Below are 18,023 nucleotides of genomic sequence, written 5' to 3' on the forward strand. Positions count from 1 at the left end.
ATATTTTGAAGTTAGCAGAATTCTCACATTGGTTTTCTGACCTGTGGAGTGAGGCCTATTATTGTTGGAAAGGCTAAATGGAAGCCTTTAGAGCTCCCTCACCAAAAAAAATATTGAATCAAAACAGTATAGCATCCCTGTAGAAACTGCAGAAATTAGTGTCACCATCAATGACTTGAAAGATGCAGGGATGGTGGTTCCTGCCACATTTCCCTGTAACTTTCCTATCTGACAGTGCAGAAGACAGATGGATTGTGAGAATGACAGTTGACTCTAGAAAACTTAATCAGGTTGTAACTCTTATTGCAGCTGCTTTACCAGACATAGTGTCCTTACTTGAACAAATTAACACATATCTTGGTACACAAGCAAATTCATTTTTCTCAGTACCTGTCCGGCAGGACCACCAGAAGCAATTTGCTTTCATCTGCTAAGGCCAGCAGTATACCTTTAAAGTTTTACCTTAAGTATATATTAACTTTCCTGCCCTGTATCATAACTTAGTAAGAAGGGATCTCAATCATCTGTTGCTTCCACAAAACATTATATTGATGAGTTATATTGATGACATTATTGATGACTAGACTAATGTTGTTCTCTATCCAGTGGTAGTCTGGGATGTGGCTGTCAGCTTCCAGAGGAAGAATAGAGAAAACCTGAGGTCAAAGGTTCCATTTCTCTTAAGAGTGGCTAGAGTGTGCACAGGGGGGAGGCTCCTGTGCTAGGTGAAGCTCTCAGTTTCACTGGGAGAGGTGGAAGTGAGTTTTTCACTGAGTGTTACAATTAGCTTTTTCAAAGTGAGATTGCTGGTACCAGATGGCAGTGGAAACTCAAGTGTTCACAAAATCACATGATGATACCACAGTGTTACAGCCCTTTGGTAAAGCTGCTGTATTAGTGGCAGAGGTGTAGGTGAAAGCCCATGGCTGGTCAGCTCAGTGGGCTGGATGGCAGGTGAAGGCCTGGGGGGCCAGAAGGTGGGTACAGGTCCAGCAGGTGCTTGACCAGAGGTCAGCACCAAGCTTGTGGCAATGGTCAGGCATGCTCCAGCTGGCCTGGCAAACAGCCAAGTCCCAGGAGTTCAGGGTCAAATCTTCAGGAAGGAAGGGAGCCCTCCCTACCCCAGAATAAATGGAGTCTCAGGCAGTCATGGTGGAAAGCTTATGATAATCAAGTAGCATGTTTATTTTTATCAAGCAGCATGTGAAATCAGGGATTTATAAACCTTGGGCAATGGGAGAGGTTTTGAGGGTGAATGTGTTTGATTCAGTGGGACTAGAGATGCTAGGGATACTTGATTTACATGCAATGGTACAATACCTCATTTACATTCAGTAGCTCAGTCCTATCACAAGAAGGAAAACACAGTACTTATTTATTCTATGGGTGGGGGATAATCTCCAAGTAAAGTTAAAGGCCACTGGTTGAAAGCCAAGACACCAATACATCTTATTAGCATAGGATGGGTATCTCCAGGAATCCCTAGGTGCTTGCTGAGCAGGTTTCTTAACAGGAAAGGGTTGGGCCTGTAATGTTCCCTGAGGGCTTTGTGAAACTCCTGACAGGATGTGGGGTTCCTCAGATCAGGTGAAGAGAGAACCCCACTAAAAAGGGGAGTCTGTCATAATAGACCAAGCTCAGAAATTATGTGGAAATGATAGACTTCAGCTTAACAGTAGAGTCCTAATGATGAAGAGAGCAGGAGGTAGCAACTACTTTGAAATCATTGATAACCCATATGCACATCAGAGAACAGGAAATAAATCCACCCACAATTCAAAGGTCTTTTACTACAGTGAAATCCATAGAAGTCCAGTGATGTGGGACATGAAGAGATATCCTTTCTGAGATAAAGGATAAGTTATTGTACCTGGCCCCTCCCACCACCAAGAAAGAAACACAGCATTTAGTAGGTCTATTTGTATTCTGGAGACAGTACATTCCTCACTTAGGTGTGAGGAATGATACACTGATTGATTCAGAAAGCTGCAAGCTTTGAGTGGGACCTGGAACAGAAAAGGCTCTTCAGTAGGTCCAGACTGCTGTGCAGGTTGCTCTAACATTTGAACCATGTAATCCAGCAGACGCAATTATAATTGAAGTGTCAGTGGCAGATAGGGATCTTGTTTGAAGCCTTTGGAGGCCCCTATAGGTGAATAACAGAATAGAGCTTTGAGATTTTGGAGCATGGCTCTACTATAATCTGCAGGCGACTATTTTTCTTTTAAAAGACAGCTCTTGGACTGCTATTGGGCCTTAGTGGAAATTAAATGTTCGACTTTGGTCCATCAAGTTACCATGTGACCTGAACTTCCCATCATGTTATTGGACCCAATAAGTCATAATGCAGGTCATGCACAGCATCAATCTGTTATCAAATGAAAGTGGTATCTACATGATCGGGCTCAAGCAGATCCTGAAGGCACAAGCAAGTTAAGCAAAGAAGTCACCTAAATGCCTATGGTTTCTACTTCTGTTCCAACGCTCTCTGCTACCAAGCATGTACCTATACCCTCATGGGGTGTTCCCTAAGATTGGATGACTATCAAAAAGAAGACCAGGACCTGTTATCTAATGGTTTTGTGTGTTATATAGGCACCACCCAGAAGTGGACAGCTATGGCACTACAACCACCAAAAGACACTTGTGAAAGAAATCTTCACAGTAGAGAAAATGTTAGGCAGAACACATGGTATTACAGTTTGTTTGGAAGTAGAAATAGCCATATGTGCAATTGTTTACTGATTCATTGGCTGTAGCCAGTAGATTAGCTGGATGGTCAGGAACTTGGAAGTAACATGATTGGAAAATTGGTGAGAAAGACATGTAGGGAAGAAGTATGTGGCTAGATCTCTCCAAATGGGCATAGGATGTGAAGATATTTATGTTCCATGTAAATATTCTTCAGCGTGTGACTTCAGCTGGGGGGGTATTTCAGTAATCAAGTAGATAGGATGCCTGTTCTGTGGAGAGTCAACCTCCTTCTCCATCTTTTCCTTCATTGCCTAATGGGACCATGAACAAAGTGACCATGGTGGCAGAGATGGGACTTATACCATGGACACAACAATATAGATTTCCACTCACCAAGATTGACTAGGCTATACCTGATGCTGAGTGTCAGATTTGACAATGGCAGAGACCAACACTGAGCTCCAAATATAGCACCATTCCCCAGAGTTACCAACCAGCCACTTGGTGGCAGGTTGATTACACTGTCAAAAAGACAACACTCTGTCCTTAGTAGAGTTACTTGTGTTATGGATTTGCCTTTCCTGCATGTAATGCTTTTGCCAAACTAACATCTTTAAACTTTCAGAAAGCCTTATCCACCATCTTGGTATTCCACACATTATTGCTCTGACTAAGGAACTATCTCTGCAGCCTGAGGAGTCCACTGGTCTTACCATGTTCCCCACTGTCTTGAAACATCTGGCCTGAGAGAGAGATGGAATGGCTTTTTGAAGACATAGTTACAGTGCTAATTAGAATTAGGTACTCCAACCAAGGACCATTCATGGATGTAACCTAGAACAGCTGCACAGTTGTAGCCCATGACAGCTCAGTATCCAAGTGTGTACCCTAGTAAGGGGAACATGGACTGTCTCTGGCATGAACTCAGTGGCTTGCTCTTTGACCACTTCCTCCTGTTGGGGGAGCAACCTTGCCAGGCCACAGAAGAGAACAATACAGCCAATTCTGATGAGACTAGATAAACTAGGGTTAGATGGAAGGGGAGGAGGACCTCCCCTATCTGTGGACTTGGAGAGGGGCAGAGGAAGAGATGAGGGAGAGAGGGTGTTATTGGGAGGAAAGGAGGGAGAGGGCTACAGCTGCGACACAAAAAGAATAAACTGTAATTAATATAAAAAAATTTAATTAAAAAAACAATTAGGTAGTAGCAGCCTGGAGGGCTGGGGTAGGGTTCTCCAAAAGGCAGTATATGGTTTGAATCAGAATTCAGTTTATGGTACTGTTTTTCCCATAGCCAGAATTCACGGGTCCATGAAAAGGGAGTAGTTTCACTCACTATCATCACTAGTAACCAACTAGGAAAATTTTGCTTTCTGTTCTCATGACCCTAGGTTCTGCTGACCTATAAATTTGGGTTTCAGAGGGGCAATATTTCTACCAGGAGCCATAACCAACATTCCATTGAAATGGAATCTCAGACTTCTTTCCAGTCACTCTGGGCTACTAATGCCTTTAAACTACCAGGCTAAGAAAAGAGCAACAGTGTTGGAAGGATGATTAATCCATATTACCATATAGAAATTGGTTTGTTTCTCCACAATGCTAGTAAGAAAGATTATGTCTAGAGTGCTAGAGATCCTTTATGTCATCTCTTGGTGCTACTATGTCCTTGTGAGTAAAATCAATGAGAAACTACAACCTAATCCAGGCAGGAATACAGAGTGCACCAACTCTTCTGGAATGAAGGTACAGAAAGGAAGCCAAGACTTGTGGAAGTTCTTGCTGAGAACGAAGGAAATACAGAATGGGTTGTAGAGGAAAGTAGTTATAAATGCCACATTAGGCCATGTGGCCAGTTAGAGAAATGAGGATTATAGTTGACATGAGTGTTTCTTTGTATTTTTAAGAATATTTTTGGACCTACAGAGCCAAAAATTCTGAGCAGTGGGGTCTTTTCTGAGACTGATACCCCAACCACGGACCTTGCATGGAGATAACCTAGAACCGCTGCACAGATGTAGCCCATGGCAGCTCAGTGTCCAAGTGGGTGCCCTAGTGAGGGGAACAGGGTCTGTCTCTCTGACATGAACTCAGTGGCTGGCTCTTTGATCACCTCCCCCTGAGGGAGGTGCAGCCTTACCAGGCCAGAGGAAGAAAATGCAGCCAGTCATGATGAGACCTGATAGGCTAGGGTCAGAGGGAAGGGGAGGAGGACCTCCCCTATCAGTGGGACTGGGGAAGGGGCATGGGAGAAGAAAAGGGAGGGCAGGATTGGGAAGGGATAAGGGATGGGACTCCAGCTGGAATGCAAAGTGAATAAATTGTAATAAATAAAAAATTAAAAAATTAAAAAAATCTGAAAAATTTTTTTGTACAGATATTTGTATTTTCTTTCAATTTCATTATCATGTGATATAACATTAATTAAGAATATCATTGGTTATCATATTTAAGTTCCATATACTAAAAGAATGTTTTGCAAGGGACGTTGTCACCTATTCTAAATTATAATGTATTTGCTGTTGTGTTAGAGACAATTATATCATGCATTTCTGATATATCCCACTATATGTGGGATATTTATATTATGCTTAGATGTTATTATGGACTGGTTATTATTTTTATTTGGAAACTAGTCATTATATATAGATATATAAATAGATAAGTTCTGGGACTCTAGAGAACTCTGACTGACACATTTTGTTATGAAGCCTTAATTGACCAGTCGGTAATAGAATTTTACAAAAAGCATTTCCTACAAACTGAGAAATCTCTGGGCATAGACAGCATTCATTGTGGTGGTATTTGTACAAATGACTTTGCCAGGGAAAACATTTTGGAAATTTTGGTGACTTTCATTTTTCAGGTGACATGGGTAAAGGACATAAAAAGAAAATTTTATTTCCATTATTCAATGTAGAATGAACTTGATTACTCCAGATGAGATGTATATACAGAAGTACCTATGTCTCTCATTTGGTGTCTGGATCCTCTTTCTTTCCTCTTTTTAAAAAGACTTAAAAATGCTACCACAGGCCATGAGAAGAGACATACTTGATTAGAAATGACTCCAAGAGGTGACCACAGACTTGATACAAAAAGATGAGTTCATACTGACAAGTACAAAAACCTTCTGGCAGACTCATCTGCCATACCATTTTATCATCCAAACAGGTCTATCAGCATTGCTAAGCAGCTGCTCCCATCATGTAAATAAGAAGTAGGGGAAGATTTACCATGCTTGTGTGGCCAGATGTCAACAAGCAGTGATAAACTGTGATTAGATGCAGTTATAAACGCAATTTGGATAATATAATTAGTATGCAACATTTATCCAATGCTGTTCATTTAGGGAAAAGAACACATTATTAAACAATATTTCCTATACCCAAATGAGAAACTTGGTATATGTCTGTGGAAGTATCCCTCATATACTAGTTCTATGAGCCACACTACAAATGTATATCCAGGCAGAGGGAGACAGACCATTGTGACTCTGGGTCTGTATTGCAGAAGTACAGTGCACTATATGGCTGAATTATTCCCCACTTTCCTAATAAAGGAGTTAGACAATACAAGATCATAGGACTGATGTATCAGAATGTGTGGTAGGTATTAAATTAAAGAACAAAAATTTTGAAGATTAAATTTTGTATGGAAAATGAAAGTACTAGTGTTGTTTCTATGTACATCTTCTTGCCAAGGTGGATGTCAGAGTCAGCTCGCTGGCTGATCATGACCAACAAACCCCAGAAGGGCTTAAAAGAACTTAGAAAAGTTGCATAAATGAATGGAATGAAGAATTCCGGAGATGACCTAACCATGGAGGTGAGCATGATGGGAGCAGGTTATGATATAAAAAATACAAGCTTGACACATGTATGAGTTAGTATCTTAGATGCAATATGCTATCACTAAGAACATTCCATGTGGGGATTTCATTTTAGTGAGACTAAAAGCATTGATATTTTCACTCTTCTATTTCTTGAATTCATTTTGTAAAATTATTATTCAGAGCATTTCCTTTACAAAATAAACTTTTTAGCAGAATATGTTAATAATATATATATATAGTAGGCTTCATTCTGACATATGTAGATAAGCTGCTTGGATAATTTTCACTGTTATCCCCTTATTCTTCTCATATTCCAGAGTGTGAGGGAAATATTAGGATAACAATGGGATAAAAATAAATCTTTTCCTCTTCCCCCAAATTCCCAAATACTTTCTTGCTTCTGTTTTTTATTTTTTGGTGAACCAATAAGATAAATTAAGATTTCTTAGAGAAGCATGATGAAGATTTACTTACAGAAGCATAGTCAATGTACAAAGGGCTACATCCCTGAAGAAAGCCTCTCCCTTTCCCCAAGCAATCATTAACTGTCCATCCTTCCTCAAGATAATGATATTTTATTGATTGAGTTTTAGGTAGGTCTTGTGCAGATAATCACATCTGTTGAGAGTTCAAGAGTACAATGGCCATGTCATGTCTGGAAGACAGTGTTACATAGCATCTCATATCTTCCATTTAACTTTACACTGTATTTGAACTTTCTTTCATTATGGTGACTGACCCTTGGAAATAATGCTATAGATATTCAATTTAGGATTACTCATTTAACAGTCTGTTGAAGAACACTGCATGTCCAGAGTATAGCTGCCTTAAGATAAAAGGTATATGTGCTCAAAACAATATAGCTGGAGAGGTATGATACCTAACCTTAGCACCTAGGGCATTTAGTTATGAACCACAAACTGAAAATATAAAACTTGTGCTGGCTAGTCTTATGTCACCTTGACACACAAACTAGAACTTCCTGAAAGAAGGGAGCCTTAGTGGAGAAAATCCTCCATAAGATCTGCCTGTAAGACATTTTCTTAATCAATTATTGAAGGGGGAGGGCCCAGCCCATGTTGGTTGTTCTATCATTGGGCTGGTGGTTCTGGGTTCTATAAGAAAGCAAGCTGAACAAACCATGAGAAACAAGCAAAAAACAAAACAACAACAAAACCAAAAAACTGGTGCTCCTCCATGGCCTTTGCATCAGTGTCTTCCTGTTTTGGTCATGGTGTTTAATTGCAGCAATAGAAACCTTAGCTAAGAAAAAACTACAAGATTTAATGTTTACTCTGCTGGGTTTTAGTGTTGTTTTGGACCATTTGTTATTTCATATGTCCTTATTCTTCACCTTTGGAAAGAGAATGCTCATTTTAATGCAGTATATTGGAAATAAAACCTTGATTTATTTTATAGGACATAAAGCTTAGAGAGTGCATTGAATCTCAGAGGAATCTTGAATTTTAGACTTTTTAATACCATTTAATTTAATTTTTGATACTATAATATAATTATATTATTTTCCCTTTCTCTTTTATCCCTTCAAATCCTGCCATATACCTATTAGGTTCCCTTTAAAATTCAAGACATTTTTGCATTAATTGTTGCTATATAATTTGTTATATGTATATGTTTATATTTCTAAATACATAACTATAAACCTACTCAGTGTATGTAATGTTACTTGTATGTATGTTTTTAGTGCTGATCACTTGGTATTAGATACCAAATTGATGTCCTTTTCTCAGGAGAAGAATATTTTTTTTTCTCTCTCAGCATTCCTTCCTTTCCTGTAATTCTTCATCTAAGGTTGAGAATTGAGGGCTCTCCCTTGTCCAGTTTACCATGTCTGTTGTCTTGTCCAGATCACATTTAGGCAGTCATGTTGGTGAGACTTTATGGGTGTAGCTGCTGACATTCATAGGACTTTGGGCTTTCAAATGGTGCAGAAAATGTTAAAGACTATGAAGACTGTGTAGCTGACCTGCATGCATTTTTTTTTTCAACATTAAATGCCCATGAGACTGTTGGGGAAAAGAATAAGGCCAGGGATTAAAGACAGTGTGTTTGGGGATAATAATAATAGAGGGAGCGCACTTGGAGTCTGAGCTGCCATGGGCTGCATCTGTCCAGGAGTTTTATGTTATCTCCATGCATGGTCCTTGGTTGGAGTATCAGTCTCAGAAAAGACCCCTTTGCCAAGTGCATTCCCTAGTATGGTAACAGGGACTGTCTTTGACATGAACCCAGCGGCTGGCTCTTTGATCACCTCTGCTGGAGGGGGAGCAGCCTTACCAGGCCACAGAGGAAGACAATGTAGCCAGTCCTGATGAGACCTGATAGGCTAGGGTCAGAGGGAATCAGTGGACTTGGGGAGGGGCATGGGAGAAGATGAGTGAGAGATGGTGGGATTGGGAGGGAATGAGGAAGGGATACTGCTGCAACCCGCGTGGTCATCTCGCCAGCAAGAACGCACACGGACAACAGGATTCTTCTGCAGCAAGCTTTATTGCAGTCAAGCGATGAGAGAGGAAGACCCTGAGCCCAGGAATGGCACTGCTTATATACTCCTTGAGGCGGCGTGTGGTCTATGATTGGCTGCTTACTCATTACCTCACAAAACGCCCTGGGCTGGGCCAAGACTTGGCTCGCTTTTGCCCTTGTGCATGCGTAATATTACTTGTCTTCCAGGGCCAGAGCCAGATGTCGGCACCATCTTGTAATGGCGTTTTTGCCCGGGCATGCCCAAGCGGCTCTCCACAGGATACAAAGTGAATAAACTTTAAATAAAAAAAAATTAATTAAAAAAGAAACACCTCACAAAAAATAGAGGGAGTTTGCTCTGGTGGCTAGTGTTGTTTCCTAATCTGAAAAGTATCAAAAATCACCTGGAAGACTGCCCTGTAGGTACACATATGAAGGACTAGTTTAGTTTAGGTTCTTAAAATTTCTGCACAAGATCATCTTGACTTAGTTTCACTGAGGTGAGAAAATGCATCCTCAAGGAGGAGGGACATTATTTCTGGGCTTGAGGCTTGGATAATAGAAAACAGATTAATCTAGTTGAGCACAAACATCTATCAGTTTTTGTGTCTGACCACAACACAGCTTATATGCTGCACAGTCTTTAAATTTTGTTCTCAAATCACTCAGTTCACAGTATGAATTCAATCTCACTTATGTATTCATATAATATTAAGTATGTAGTCACAATCCTCCAATAATCTCTAGAACCTAGGGATTTCCTATCCTTTAGCTATGAACTCCTTCAAATCTCCCCCTGCCCCTACACAATAGTAAAACCCCAAATCCCAGTGTTAAGGTAATATTTCTTCACATTGTGTGAAGAATGTCTCCATAGTTCCAACAGTTAATTCTGTACCAGCAGAGAGCTAAGTGCTGACAGGATTTTGGCATTGTCAATTATATGGCCTATTATTGGCTTCATTTATTTAACAGCCCTCAATGCCTTAGGCAGCCAAAGAGATGTATCAGGTGCTTTCTTGCTGTTGATTGGATATAACAAAGAGCTGATAGCCTATAGGTGGAGCAGGAAATGAAGGGTGGAACTTCCAGGAGAAAGAGGGACACTGGGAGAAGAAAGCAAAGTTGAGAGATTCAGAAGCAGACAGAGAAGATAGCAGATGAACTTGAATAGGAACAGAGAGGTAGCCACATTGTGAATCATAGGTGAGGGTCATTTGGTCTAGATGGTAGCTGAGAATGTGCCCCAGCTAAAGGCCTAAGCTTTAACCTATATAAAAGCCTCTGTGTCATTAATTATACTGCTGGTGGCTCCAGGAATTTCTATTATATTTCTAGAAAAACAGTCAGTTTTGTCTGTGCAACAACTTCACATGTTTGGTACCTATTGGTTTCTTTTGCAATATCATAATTGAAAATTCTGGCAGAAACATATTAAGGGCAAAAACCTCAGTTTGGGTCACAAATTAAAGAATATGGCAGCATTTTGATGGGCAGGTGCTGGTGGCAGAGGATTCTCGGATTATGAGGGCCAAGATGCATGACTCTAATCAAGGACCAGACCATGAGTGACCTATTTGACAGGAAGACCCTACCTCCTGAAGGGTTTTTACCCTACAAAATATCACCACCAGCATTTCAAATCTTAATATCATCTTCAACACAATTCCAGACATAAAGACACAGTATACCATGTTTTGCTTTAAGTAGCATGACTTCTAAGTTGCAGTAAAGAATCTCTGCAAAGAATTTTTCTGAGTCTATTTTCAGTCATTATGAACCAGTGAAAATCCAAGCTCAGTGGAATTAGTATTTAAGCTCATTGGTCTAAATGGTATTTTAGATCATAATCTAAATGACTTATTAGTTGTTTTGGTTCCTAATCTTTTTTTTTTTTCTTTTTGGTTCCTAATCTTTATCTCCAGCCCCAAGTACCCTATCAATGTTTTTTTTATTTTAATTTTTATTAATTACATTTATTCACTTTGTATTCCCCCATAAACCCCTCTCTCCTCCCCTCCAAGTCACACCTTTTCTCCTCCTTCTCCATGTATGCCCCTCCCCAAGTCCACTGATAGGGGAGGTCTTCCTCTCCTTCCTTCTGATCCTAGTCTATTAGGTATCATCAGGAGTGGCTGCATTGTCTTCCTCTGTGGCCTGGGGGAGGTGATTAAAGAGCAGGCCAATCAGTTCATGTCAGAGATAGTCCCTGTTCCCATTACTATGGAACCCACTTGGACACTGAACTGTCATGGGTTACGTCTGTGCAGGGGTTCTAGGTTATCTCCATGAATGGTCTTTGGCTGAAGTGTCAGTCTCAGAAAAGACCCCTGTGCCCAGATTCTTTGGTTCTGTTGCTCTCCTTGTGGAACTCCTGGATTTACTATTTCCTACTTCTTTCATAAGATTCCCTGCACTCTGCCCAAAGTTTGTCTTTGAGTCTCAGCATCTGCCTCGATGCCCTGCAGGGTAGAGCCTTTCAGAGGTCTTCTGTGGTAGGCTCATGTCCTATTAGCTGTTTTCTCCCTCCTCCTATATCCATCCTCTTTGACTTTCTGAACATTGAGCATTTTACCTGGTGTCCTTCATCTTGATTAGTTTCTTTAGGTGTACAGATTGTAGTAGGTTTATTCTATATTATATGTCTAATATCCACTTATGAGTGAGTATGTACCCTGTGTGTCTTTTTGCTTCTGGGATACCTTACTTAGGATGATCTTTTCCAGTTCCCACCATTTACCTGCAAATTTCATGACTTCTTTGCTTTTTATTGCTGAGTAATAGTCCATTGTGTAGATGTACCACAATTTCTGTAGCCATTCCTCAACTGAGGGGCATCTGGGTTGTTTCCAGCTTCTGGCTATTACAAATAAAGCTGCTACAAACATGGTTGAGCAAATGTCCTTATTGTGTACTTGAGCCTCTTTTGGATATATGTCTAGGTGTTATATATCTGGATCTTGAGGTAGCACTATTCCTAATTGTCTGAGAAAGTGCCAGATTGATTTCCAGAGTGGTTGTACAAGTTTACATTCACACCAGCAGTGGAGGAGGGTTCCCCTTTCTTCATAGCCTCTCCAGCATGTGTTGTCACTTCAGCTTTTGATCTTAGCCATTCTGATGGGTGTAAGGTGAAATCTGAGGGCCATTATGATTTGCATTTCCCTGATGACTAAGGACGTTGAGCATTTCTTTAAGTGTTTTTTGGCCATTTGATATTCCTCTATTGAGAATTCTCTGTTTAGCTCTGTACCCCATTTTTAATTGGATTACTTGATTTGTTGCTGTTTAACTTCTTTAGTTCTTTATATATACTGGATATTAGTCCTCTGTCAGATATAGGGTTGGTGAATATCCTTTCCCAATCTGTAGGCAGTCTTTTTGTTCTGACAACAGTGTCCTTTGCTTTACAGAAGCTTTTCAGTTTCATGAGGTCCCATTTGTTTATTGCTGCTCTTAGTGCCTGTGCTGTTGGTGTTCTGTTCAGGAAATTGTCTCCGGTGCCAATGAGTTCTGGGCTCTTTCCCACTTTTTCTTCTAAGCGGTTTAGTGTGTCTGGTTTTATGTTGAGATCTTTGATCCACTTGGACTTTAGTTTTGTGCAGGGTGATAAGTATGGATCTATTTGCATTTTTCTACATGTAGACATCCAGTTAGGCCAGCACCATTTGTTGAAGATGCTGTCTTTTTTTCCATTGAATGGTTTTGGCATCTTTGTCAAAAATCAGTGTCTATAAGTGTGTGGATTTATTTCAAAGTTTTCTATTCAGTTCTATTAATCCACCAGTCGATTTCTATGCCAGTACCATGCAGTTTTTAGTATTGTTGTTCTATAGTACATCTTGAGATCAGGGATGGAGATACCTCCAGAAGATCTTTTATTGTAGAGGATTGTTTTAGTAATTCTGGATTTCTTGTTATTCCATATGAAGTTGAGAAATTTTCTGTCAAGGTCTGTAAAGAATTGTGTTGGTAATTTGATGGGAATTGCGTTGAATCTGTAGATTGCTTTTGGTGAGATGGTCATTTTTACTATATTAATCCTGCCAAGCCATGAGCATGGAAGATATTTTCATCTTCTGATATCCTCTTCTAATTTTTTCTTCAGAGAATGGGAAAAAAATCAGCAGCCCTCCTGTATACAAAAGACAAAAGGGCTGAGAAAGAAATTAGGGAAACAACACCCTTCACAATAGCTACAAAGGACATAAAGTACCTTGGTGTGAACCTAAGCAAGCAAGTCAAAGATTTGTATGAAAAAATTTCTAGTCCCTTTCAATGTTTTAAAACCATCTATATTCTTTTGTTTAATATGTCCTCACAGTAGAAATCCCCTGGGTATTCTTTGTCTCTTGAGTTTTCATTTCATTCTACATTTTTGGCTATAAATGTGCCTTTGATGTTCATATTTTCAGTATATAGAAGTGATAATTATGATCTGCTCTTATATAAGTGTCCAGAATGTCCCACAGTTCCCATAACTTTGTGACAGTTAAACGGAATGTTGGTTTTATTTTCGAAGGCTTTGAGAACAGGTATGAAGAATGAGCTGGAGGCAGCAAAGACAAAACCTTCTCCACTAGACCTGCTCCATTCTCCCATTCTGCCCAATCCGATTTGTCTCCTGATCCTTGTGAGGTAGGCTCACAATGTGAAACAATATAGATATGAGATTTTTCACTGACAGATTTGAGGTAGAATATGACAATGTTGGTAGCTAAGAGCCAAAGGATTTTGAGTATAACAACACAAAATTTGCTGTACAGTGGAGGAGTGTGTACATTCAAACTCCCTGCTAGGCTCATCACCACAGACTGGTGCTAAGAATGCCAACCATGATACAAACTTGGACATTGTTACTTGCTATTTGTCTCTTTCCACTTTAAAGAAGATAAAATTTCTAATACAAATTGTATAAATATGTTCAACTCAAGAACATGTGTAGATGATGTAAACTTCACACAGGTCAATATATGGAAAAAATCCCTAAGTACTGCTGGGACCCACTATGTATACCACTAGTTATGAGCTCCCTTATCATGCAATGATTTCATGGTGGCTATAAAAATTTCCCCAACAAGTAAACAACCAAATAAGCCAAGATTCCTTCATAGTGAAACATGGGCTAATAATACAAGCTGTTGAAAATCAATTCTAAACCTTGTGATGTGATTTTTTTTTCCCTTTTTCCACTACAGACTTCTAATGACATTATCAATTTCTGGCCTGTTAATGCACATACAATACCTGAGTATCAATACTATCTTGCTGCTGCAGTGTCTCTTTGGTGCAGTGGCAATACCAGCCAATTTTATTGGGCATTTTGTACTTGATCACATGGGCCGTAAAACATGCCAACAGATTATCATGATTTTGAGGGGAATTGCCATTCTGACTGCCATATTTGTGGCTCAAGGTGAGGAAAGAATGCAGAGTAAGCAAAAAAAAATGTTCTATTTTCTCAGGATTTATCATGCCCTACTGACAACACACTAGAGCATTAATCAAACAATTTCTGGTAACCATGCTGGAAATTTAGGGCACATGCTCCATTACAGTGCTGGATGAAAAAAAGTAAAAAAAATTAGTAGTGAATGTTTATTACAGTTAATAATAACTGTCTGGAGCTGGTGTCATTTAGTTCTACTATAAATATTCCTTTTTGGTCATTAACATTTTTTATTCTAGCCATGTACGATATTAGGCCTTATAATTCTGCCCTTAAGATTATATAAAAATGTTACTTGGTCTCATCAACTGTGTACATCATCACAAATAGGTTTTTCAAGGAAAATTGCTAGTTGTGTTGAAATATAGTAGGATTGAACATTAAGATTCTCACGACTGAGTTCACTAAATTAAATGAATACATGTAATGAATGCTGATATCCATGTGGTCAATAAGCTTTGGTGAGATGTAGGATTGTAAGGTGTTTTTCTTTTTTTTTTTTTTAATTCCATGATGGTGGGTTCCACATCCCTTGAACACCAGCACTAGTATCAGTGTCTCGCTCTCTTTGTCTTAGTCACTGTTTTATTTTTGTGAAGAAATGCTGTGATCCAGACAACTCTCATAAAAGAAATCACTTTATTGGGATTTTCTTACACTTTCAGTGGTTTAGTTCATTATCTCCATGACAAGGAGCATGGTCATTGGCAAGTAGAGAAGAGCTGCATCCTGATTCATAGCCCAAGAGAGAGTGGAACTAGCATGGGCCTTTGACACCTCTAGGTTCACCCTGTGACACATTTTCTTCAACAAACCACACCTATTTTTTATTCTATTCTTTTCCAATAATGTCACTCCTGGGTGACTAAGGCTTTCAAAGGCTTGTACCCACATCATAATACAAAAAAAAAAAACCATTTAGTCCAAATTCATAAGTTCCAAAGTTTTATCACCGTCCCCAAACTGTTTAAATGTCCAAAGTTCAAATCTCTTCTGAGACTCCTGGCAATCTCTTAACTGTAACCTTTTGTAACTTCAAAGAAAAAAAAGCAGGATGACATATATCCAACATACAATGGCACAGAATACACATTACTATTCCAAAAGGTTAAAAAAATGGAGCATAGTGAGAAGCTACTGGCCCAAAGCAAGTGAAAATGAGTGGGGAAAACTCCAAATTCTGCATCTTCATGTCTGATCTCAAATATTCTTCTGATCCTCAACTCCTTTCATCCTTTTTGGTTTCAACACACATCCCTTTCTTGGGCTGGTTCCACTCTTGTTCAACAGCTCCCATTGGCATGTATCCCATACATCTCTCTCTTGGTCTGGTTCCCTTATTGTTCTACAGCTCCCCTTGATATGTATCCCATGACTCTGTCATCTTCATACTCAGATGAATCCAGGATTCCCCTTCAAAGCGTCAGGCAATGATCTCTCATGGTCTTCATGCAAGGCAACTCCTGACACATGCTTGGACTCAGGTGCTTTTCTCAGTCATGGAGGAAGAGTCCACCACCCCATTATTTTACCCTTGACTCTTAGTCTAGACCTAAGTGGCTGAAGCTTCCAAGTTTGGCTGTTTGAGGTGCTGGAATTTGTCCCACCTTGGTCAGTTACTTTTGCATCAGCTGTCTTTGGGTGATGGTCTTCTTTACAACTTAAGATTTTCTCTAATTCTTTTTGAAAAATTGGAAGCTTAGCTGGATGGGGTCTTTCCCTGAGTTTACCACTCCCTTTATTCCATCCAGCACTAGACTGTTCTGTAAACTTTTTATCTTCTTGAGCACTGGACTATTTCATTACAGTTCCTGGTGCTCATTTTCTCCTCAAGCTGTACATTTTGCATTTTTCTTTCTCCTTTTCATGTAGGCCTGTGTAAGAGTGACAACTGATAACCACATGACACAGTCAATATTTGGCTGTATTGTAATATCAACTGTCAAAGCATTAATGCAAAACCATTTAGCCTAAAGCAGATTTTTTTTTAATGACAGGGGCAAAAAACAGCAACATTCTTTGCTCCAAATCATAAGAATGATCTCTAGGCCAGTTACTAGGATTCTTCCCCTCTGAAACCCATTGACCTGGGCCCCCACAGTTCAAATAACCCTTAGCACTATCAGCCATTCTCCTACTAGTATGGCCCATTAAGCCCCACTTAAAGAATACAACCACTCTTCTAGTCCAAGTCCCAAATGTTTCAGTATTCTTCCAATCAACAGCATGGTCAGGTTTGTCAGAAACATTGTCACCCAAGTCTCTGCTGTAAGTATCTGTCTGAGCGGTTATTTATTGCTGTGATGAGATACTATATCCAACAAAGGCAATCCTTATGAGAAAAAGTATTTAAATGGGAGTTTGCTTGAAGTTGCAGAGGTTTAGTCCAATTGTTATGGTAGGAACCATGATGGCATGGAGCATGAAAAGAGGCAAGTATGGTGCTGGAGAGGTAGCTAAGAGCTACATCCTGATCATAGGCTGAGAGAGAGAGAGAAAGAGAGAGAGAGAGAGAGAGAGAGAGAGAGAGAGAGAGAGAGACTGGCCCTGGTATGAGCTTTTGACACCTCAGTTCCCACCCACTGTGACACACTTTTCCACCAAACCACTCCTGATAATACTCCTAATTTTTTTGAAGAGTTTCCACTTCATGGTGACTAAGCATACAAATATATGAGCTTATTGAAGTCATTTTTATTCATGCAACCACTTAACTCAGGGTGCATTCCAGTGTTTGAAATTTTATGTTTATCCGATATTATATGTCTAATATCCACTTATGAGTGAGTATATAACCTGTGTGTCTTTCTGCTTCTGGGATACCTCATTCAGGATGCTCTTTTCCAGTTTCCACTATTTACCTGAAAATTTCATGATTTCCTTGTTTTTTTTTTTTATCGCTGAATAATATTCCATTGTGTAGATGTACCACAATTTCTGTAGCCATTCCTCAACTGAGGGGCATCTGGGCTGTTTCCAGCTTCTGGCTATTACAAATAAAGCTGCTACAAACATGGTTGAGCAGATGTTCTTGTTGTGTACTTGAGCCTCTTTTGGATATATGCCTAGGAGTGGTATAGCTGGATCTTGAGGAAGCACTATTCCTAATTGTCTGAGAGAGCACCAGATTGATTTCCAAAGTGGTTGTATAAGTTTACAGTCCCACCATCAGTGGGGAGGGTTCCCCTATTAAAATAAAGTTGGAAAACAGTTCTAGAAACTTTCCTTGAAAGTTACTTAGAGACTGACATTCTACTGGCAGAAATCCTTATTATTGAGGTAGATTCCAAATTATTACAGATTCTCCAGAAATATAGGGCTCCAGTTTTTTTATTTAAAATTCTACAAATTTAATGCAAAACATCAAGTTTTATATCCCTAGCTTTGTAATTTAAAAGAAATTGACACATTTATTTTAACTTAAGGACTCCTGAAGTTGTTATGGTGTAAAGTTGAATTTAAGTTTAATTGAATTGTGCTTTTTACAATTTTTTTGATTTTTAAAAACTTTATTTTGATTATAGCCACATTTTTATTCTTTTTTCTTTCCAATTCTTT

At 39.4% G+C, this 18,023-nt stretch overlaps 1 protein-coding gene across 1 annotated transcript in view; it reads left to right on the plus strand.

The window, feature by feature from the left end:
* Nucleotides 1–18,023, plus strand: part of LOC129681809 (solute carrier family 22 member 27-like) — a 46,096-nt gene that overhangs the window by 16,598 nt on the left and 11,475 nt on the right. Inside the window, 3 exon segments of the mRNA XM_055613983.1 lie at nt 6,399–6,522; nt 13,539–13,654; nt 14,215–14,432. Of these exon segments, the coding sequence (XP_055469958.1) occupies nt 6,399–6,522; nt 13,539–13,654; nt 14,215–14,432 (458 nt within the window).

This window comes from Psammomys obesus, unplaced genomic scaffold (genome assembly GCF_907164565.1).
Source record: "Psammomys obesus unplaced genomic scaffold, mPsaObe1.curated_primary_1811, whole genome shotgun sequence".
Taxonomy (NCBI): Eukaryota; Metazoa; Chordata; class Mammalia; order Rodentia; family Muridae; genus Psammomys; species Psammomys obesus.